Source organism: Lucilia cuprina, chromosome 6, assembly GCF_022045245.1.
Source record: "Lucilia cuprina isolate Lc7/37 chromosome 6, ASM2204524v1, whole genome shotgun sequence".
NCBI classification, from domain to species: domain Eukaryota; kingdom Metazoa; phylum Arthropoda; class Insecta; order Diptera; family Calliphoridae; genus Lucilia; species Lucilia cuprina.
Genome location: NC_060954.1, coordinates 30,293,153 through 30,301,062, shown reverse-complemented (window position 1 = coordinate 30,301,062; position 7,910 = coordinate 30,293,153). Strand labels below are relative to the sequence as shown.

At 31.1% G+C, this 7,910-nt stretch overlaps 1 protein-coding gene across 1 annotated transcript; it reads right to left on the bottom strand.

Moving 5' to 3' along the window:
* Positions 1-2,537: 2,537 nt before the first annotated feature.
* On the bottom strand, positions 2,538-5,078 carry LOC111687025 (phenoloxidase 2-like). The gene is made up of 5 exons (XM_023449433.2): positions 4,485-5,078; positions 3,981-4,430; positions 3,295-3,922; positions 2,963-3,218; positions 2,538-2,890 (listed from the first exon to the last, which is right to left on the bottom strand). The coding sequence occupies exons 1-5, from the start codon at positions 5,022-5,024 to the stop codon at positions 2,692-2,694; spliced, it is 2,073 nt and encodes a 690-aa protein (XP_023305201.2). The 5' UTR covers positions 5,025-5,078; the 3' UTR covers positions 2,538-2,691.
* Positions 5,079-7,910: the final 2,832 nt, after the last annotated feature.

Genomic DNA, 7,910 nt, shown 5'->3' with positions numbered 1-7,910 from the left:
TCAATAGGCTTCGTCCTTGTGCCAAAAAACATGCTTGGTCCAAATTTCATCAAAGTATCTTGAAAATTGCGGCCTGTACCTTGCGCACAAGGTTTACATGGACAGCCAACCAGCCAGCCGGACAGACGGACGGATGGACGGACGGACATGTCTTAATCGACTCAAAAAATGATTCTGAATCGATCGGTATATTTTAAGGTGGGTATTGGACCAATATTTTTGTATGTTACAAACATCAGCACAAACGTATAATACCCTCCCCACTATAGTGGTGTAGGGTATAATGAACCAAAGGCGACAAATAGGATTATAGTGTATTTTCTAGAAGCACCGGAGCGAATTTTAAGCGAAAAGCCAGCAAAAGGCCATGTATTTTGTGTTTTTGCAATTATTGTTGTAAATAAAAGTTAAATAAATCGTTCACAATTCAAATGTTTACAATTGTATAAATACAATTGCAAAAATACACCAGATCGTAAATTTGGATATTCTATTTTTAACATTGCAAAAGTAGTAATAGGCTTGTTTCAATTATAACAGAACTTTTGATTTTTATTATTATATAAATTATTGTTCGAATATTCGAAATAAATCGTTCGAATTATTCTTTACTCTAATTGGAAATTTTTTATTCGTTCGAAGAAAAACAATTTTCTCCTTGTTTAATTGAATAATTTTTCTTCAAATGACATCCCTAGTATTTAATAAAGAGGGCGTTAACGTGTTTTTCTGAAGGGAACCTTGTGGACCGACCAAAAAAAAAAAAATACAGTAAATGTGTTTAGAATATCAATACTTATATGTGGCACATGTTATATTAATATCGATCGAAAATATTTTCTTTGCATAATTTCTGTTGACATAAAGCTTTATTTATAACATTCTAACAAAAGTTTTTAACAATAAACACATTTTTCGGATCTAAAACGCATCCGCCATTTTTCAACAGGTAATCCACTTTTATGGAAAACCATGGTATTATATTGTACAGTTTTTGTGAAAATTAAATTAAAGGAGTTTTTTAAATTTTGGTTAATAACTTTTCCCGATGTGAACCGATTGCTTTTTTTATTATTATTATTTTATCTAATATTTAAAAGAAAATCTAATTATATTTGAAATATTCTTAGAACAAAATTAATAAATATTAATAAAATTAAAAATTCTATTCATGGAAAACAAATTATGAAAATGATTTTTATGATGCATAGTGTCTCAAGGACGCGTTTACACGTTTAAATAGTTAAATAAATTTGGCACCGACTATATTTTACCATAAGAGCATAATTAAACATGATATAATTTTAGGCGTCATAAAATAACTCCCCACGAAATTACTCCCCAAAACAAAAATGAAATAAGTCCTCAAATTTGAAAACTTTTTTCATTATGAAATAATTCCCCAATTTAAAAATGAAAAAAGCCCCAATGAAATGAAATAACTTCCTAAATTAAAATGAAATAACACCCCATTTTTGGGGATTTATTTCATATGAAACAAATCCGTGATTTTAAAATGAAATAAGTTCCCATTTAAAAATAACGAATTATGGAACAAGTCGGTTTTAGTGACATTTCTAACAAAATTAGGTCGCTCATACTTTCGAGTAGGACTTCAATGTTTAATACATTTCAGTTTAATCGCTTAATAAAAATTCCCTTAATAGCCGGCCTGCGTCCGGGCGCAAGGACTTTCTACTCTATGGTATGTCCAACAAAGGCTTCGCTTAATAAATATTTCCTAAATAGCCGGCCTACGGCCGGACGCAAGGATTTAGCAATTTATAATAAGACCAACACCGACTTTGCTTAGTAAAGATTTCATAAACAGCCGGTTAAGGCTGAACACAGGGAGGGTGTATTCTTCTTGGGGAATTATTTCGTGGGCAGTTACTTCATGACGCCTGAAAATTAACGCCAACATAAGTTAAATATTGTCCTAAGGATAATGTGAAAAGTAATCCCAATATTACGGAAATTTTTCGTATATGTAAAAAAAATTTACCTCAAATTTTTGTATGCGCTTTTTGGGAAAATTTTAAATATTCAAAAATTTATCATTTTTATTAAATTTAAAAAAAGTGGTTAAAAATAAAATACACAAATTGGGGTATTTTTTCATTGTATAATTTTTTATTTCTTTTAAAATCAGAAATAATAAGGTAAATTACAAAAAAAAAAATAAGTTTCGTGTAACGAAATTAATAAAACAATTAAAAATTAAACTAAACAATTAAAAATTGGTAGAAATATCATCAAAAATCTAAAACAAATCTAAAACAAAAATCTAAAAGAAATATCATCAAAAATCTAAAACAAATAGTTTTGACGATTTAATGATAACTTCCTGAAATCTTGTCCGCCCTTCCGTTAAAATTTTTAAAGGAACTTCTTATTTAAAGTGGTACTTATATGAAAAAACGAAATAGGCAATATTTACCATTACGATTTTTATGAAATTTGATAGGAGTAAATTAAGTCCACAAAATTAAATTTCAAATTGAAAGTAAAATTGCAACTTCTAGACCAAAGCAAGATATTTTTCTTTAAGATTTTATTATTTAAACAAAATTATAATTATTAAGAAGTGGATTTGATACACAAGTAGGCTGTTAGATTATTAACAAATTTAATTTTTTTTTACTGGTAATTTCAAAGGAATAGTATAATATTAAATAAAAAATGAATAATTTAGTTCTTTCGATCAACAATGACATCATTGAAACGTATGACCACATCAGTCATAGACATATTAGAAAATGTGTTAGTTAGTTCCTTAAGTGACCCTACTTGTAGGCGTCTATCGAATGGGTATCCCATGGTGCGATTGTCAGGATACAATTTATCCTTAAGACCACAGAAGGAGGATGAGTCCCCACATATATCCGGACTGTAAATATATTTGGTTATGTTTGTGTTTAGACATTCATATATAGTATTGATTAAAGTGTTCTTTACTTACTTGTTATTAATTTGCTGCACTGCATCTCCTGTGAAATCAGAAATCATGACGAACAAATCAAATGACATACCCTCTGGTTTACCCCTAGGTAAAAGCATGTGTTCTGGCCAGCCACAACCACAGAATCGGAATTCGGCCAAACGCTCCATATCGGTGGGCTGATAGTCAGGTCCAATAGGTCTAAATGTGCGTTCATAGGGAATTGTAATGCTTGATTTCTTTGATAATTGGCGTATGTTGTTCGGTCCTGGCATTACTGAAAAGTTTAATAAGAATTGTGAGCACTGGTATTGTACATTTCTATGTATTAATATGCGTTTGGTAAAACATACAGTTTACTGTGAATTTGTCCATTTCGATAGCTAGTTGACGTTGATCATTCAGGCCAAGTGGAGTACCGCGTTCATCTGATTTGGGACAAAGGAATATGCGACATGTGCCCTTCAATGGTTTCTTATCGTTGTTTGTCACATCAATCACATACTCGAAGGGGGCATGTTGCAAATGAGTAAATGTGGCATAAATATTTCCCTTGGGACCAAAGTCTAGACCAGCTGCTAAATTTACATCAGATCTTTCCATGTATGTTAGCAATGTATTGGGAGTTGCCTTGAGTGATTGTATGCGCACTTCTAATTTAGTAACAATTACTCCATTAAATTCTAAATCCTTGCTGCTGTATGGATCTAAACGCTCTTTGTGTCTATTAAAGATGGAATCAATAAAACCATGCCATCTATAAAAAACGGGATCTCGCATAGCAGTAGTAACATCACCCATTACACCGAAATCCTCTAAGAATCGTGCATCTGGATCGTGGCAAAATGATATGGCATTATGACCTTCATTATGAAGATTTCCATAAAAAGTAGGATTAACTGACAAAATTGTGCATTCCACTATATCACCCAAAATATCAATACCCTTTTTCGAATCTAATGGTATTTGTTTGCCTTGACTCTAAATTTAAAATGTGTTGAAATAAAAACAATTTCAAAAAAATTTATTTGTAACTTACATCTACCACAAATCCTTGATCAATGGCAGTCACAATACGATCAGTCCAACGTTCTAAATCTGCAATTTCCAGTTTTGAGTCCTCTCGATCGATATCCTGTAATTTAGTGTTAGTATTCCTTGACGGGTATGTACGATTGTTTAAACTGCTCATTATTTTTGGAAAATAACCTTCTGTTATGGGTTCACGTACGTTATTAAAGATTTTTACTTTTTTTAAACCGTTGCATAGGCGTTCCACATTATACCGGGCTAAGATCTGGTGGTGCATATAATAAAATAGTTCACCGCGACGATCTTTTTTGACGATATCAATTGGTCCATTGCCCGGGTACACCAAATGCCAATGCCAATGATGACTATTTACACCAATATCTTCACGAAAATAGCCCAGCCGTTGCTCTTCCTCCCGGTCGGAAGCCGTGTAATTACGAGGAATTTCGATATGACGCTGTAACCATACACATATTTTTAATTTTTATCATATAATGTTTTAAATACATACTCTGTCTCCTGGATTGGGAACAACTTCTCCTTCGGCACGAGCATCTTTAAAAACAGCTGGTTCAATAAAATTTTGTGGGAATGTTTCTGCAATTGGTTTTACAGGAAAGTCGCTAGTGTCCTTCCTGTGTTGCACTGCTACAGAATAACAATATTGAAATAGAAAAGGATTAACGCGATCTTTGCAATAAGCACACGTTGCAATAAATATATCTTCGTTTGGAGTGCTCATAAAAATATCAATTAAACGAGCAGCAATAGATCGATGGATGCTGTTAAAAAGTGAAAATTGTTTTCTCTTTCCCAATAGTCGGGTAAAACTTAAGTCAGGCTTCGGCTTTAATTCGCGTAAAGGGATCTTAACATCGACATCTTCGCTAAACCTTGATTGAATTTCGTCCTTGACATCTACATATTGTTCGTTATAATAACTTTCAGGCAAATCAAACACAGCTTTTCCATCGTCTCTAGCTGTAAAAACAGGCTCAAGAGGACGATCAAAAAGCAATTCTAAAGCCTTTCTGTTTGTTGTTTTCGACATATTGTATATTGTAACTTCTAAACGATTTCGACACTTTGCAAATTTGCACTACTTAAAAAATTTTTATTCTGCTATTTATATTAGAATTTTGCACAGTTTTTTTGTAAAAATAACACACATATTGATGTGGTTGTAAACCACAAATTTTTTAAACTTATTCAAAAAACATATTGTTTCAATTTTTATAATTTTCGAATGTGTACAGTGTTTAAAACCACAAGCTTCTCTTGATAAATCAAGACAACATAATACGCCATTACCACTTTTCAGAAAGATAATTATTATTTTTTTTTAAATTACCTACCAACTACACGGAGTCAAGAAGTATTTGGAAGTTCTTGATCTCGGCTAGAAATTCAGTCGCTAATACTATACGAAGTCAGGAAGTATTCGGGGTTTCTTGATTTCGACTGAAAATACCGGAAATAAGTACTACACAAAGTGAAAAATAATTCGTAAATACTACTCGAGATGGTTACTAATGTAAGAATAATCCGAGGATTCTTACATTCGGCAATCTACAAAATTAAAATTTATGTATTTGTTAGATTCGAGCGGTACTTTGGTATTATGCACGAGTGTAGTAGAAAGGCAATATCAGCTCTACATCTACTCACAAAACTGTTACCACTTATACATTTTTCAATATAAATAAGTTAGGAATTATAATATAATCACTTGTTTGATAGGTTGTTTAGACCTGGTTCACACTAGGAAACTTTTTTTTGGGAAACTTTTGATTTTTGTGTGTGAGAGAAAGAAGTATCAATCATCTCTTTTTCTCACACACAAAATCAAAAGTTTATCAACAAAAGTTTCCTAGTGTGAATTACGTACGCCTTTACCAAGTTAATATAATTTACATTTTTCAGTAAAATCGGAGCAAGGATTTCGAATATGAAGGGAATAAAAACGGGTAAATTTGGTAATATTATATCTTCTAAACGAATGTAGATATAAAAAAATAATATTTGTGTCGCTATATGTTTGAAAAGGTAGGGGATAGGTGTCTGGTACTTTTATGAAATTTAACACTTTTTAGGGAAAAAGGAATAAAATGTTATATTAGTACATTATTGGTACTATCTGTATCTTTTAAACCATTAAACATAGAATTAAAATTTTAACTGCATTATTCATAAACATTTATCAAAGGTTTATAGAAACAATTTTGTATGGAAATTTGATTTATAAACCTTTGATAATAGTTTATGAATAAGACCCTAATTATATATTTTATCTATTAACAAGTAAGAGTGCTATATTCGGCTGTGCCGAATCTTATATACCCTTCACCATAGTGTATTTTAAACATATTAGTTTTATAAATTTTTTCCCGACTACATTATTATTACACCAAAAGCAAAACAAAATGGACAACAACAACGCTAAACGAAATAAAAAACAAAATACGCAAGGCATCAAAACCAACAGACATCTAACTAAACATACATAACGAAAAACACAGAAAAACAAAATAAACAACTTAATAAAACCAACCTACATCAAAATATATGAAGAGAATTCATAAAACAAAAACACACAGCTGAATAAAACCATATACATACATCTACACACACGTGTACATCGTTTTCTAATATACAGTGTTGTTGTTGATTTTTGCTCATATCTCCGTTATTTACCGACCGATTTTGCTGATTTTAAATAGCGATCTTCTCGAAAGCATGTCTAATAGAATTATTGAAGATTCGGATCTCGCCGATATCTGGGGTCCTCCAACTGATTTCAGCAGACAGGCGGACATGGCTTAATCGACTACGCTATCTATAAGGATCCAGAATATATATACTTTATAGGGTCGGAAAATTATATTATAGAAATTACAAACGGAATGACAAACTTATATATACCCTCCTCATGAAAGTGAAGGGTATAAAAATTTAAGAATACAAATTTAGTACCTTTTGAAAATTGGAACATTTTTATATGGACTTTTATAAGGATTATTTCGAAATATTTAAATTTTTATTGAAACCTTTTAAAATTTAAAATTAGAATCTGAACTTAAGCCTTCATCACTTAATGAATTTCCTAAAGCTCAAGAATATTTCATAGATTCATTTGTTACAATATACTTCTATATGTCTTAAAGCATTGTTATGATATTTTTTGTTTATTACCTCTCATATTTGTGACTACCGAATCCGAGGACAGCAATGAATAATTAATTAAGTCTTTATTTGTATGTGACCGTGATATTTTTCTAGTGTGGGATAAATAATCTTTCCTCGCCATTTAGCCCACTGCTGCCAGATTTTTTTCAGCTCTTATCCCCAAATCCATTTTTTATCCCCAAAAATCCCAATAACGATTAAAAACTTTTTTCATTTTTAATTTAAAAATTTATTTATTTTATGTGCACATATGTATGTATAAGTACAAATTAATGTCGAGTTCAATATTACCATATACAGATGTATGTACATAAAAGTATACATCCCAGCAAAAATTGTATTAGTTGCACAACTAGTTCAAGAACGCATGATTATAGTTCGAACTCGTTTTACTTTGGCGTTGAGACCAATGACTTTTGTTCGAAATTGTCACCTTATGAACTGGTTCTGAGGAAGCGTTATGGAGTCGACACTCGTTCTTTGGAACGGTTCCACAACTAGTTACAGGAAAGCTTTACAGAACATATACTTTTATTTTAAAAATAGTTCATTTTTTTAACGTTTTTTTATCGAATTTATTAAAATTAATACCCTTATTCCATAACTTAAACGTTCGTTCTGTTAACGTTCTTAACATGAATTTTTCAATTTTTGTATTCTATAAATATTTTCTGTAAAATGTTATGTTTTTAACATAAAAGTGCTCTGTTAAGTAGTAATGAAATAAAGTGTCAATTTCAACGATAGGTTT

Bases quoted from the DNA above. Each gene is read 5' to 3' on its own strand.
- LOC111687025 (XM_023449433.2), bottom strand. From the start codon at position 5,024: ATGTCGAAAACAACAAACAGAAAGGCTTTAGAATTGCTTTTTGATCGT. The intron at 4,431-4,484 runs GTATGTATTTAA...GTATGGTTACAG, and splicing joins TTCCCAATCCAGGAGACAGA to CGTCATATCGAAATTCCTCG. The intron at 3,219-3,294 runs GTATGTTTTACC...TAAACTTTTCAG, and splicing joins GGACAAATTCACAGTAAACT to TAATGCCAGGACCGAACAAC.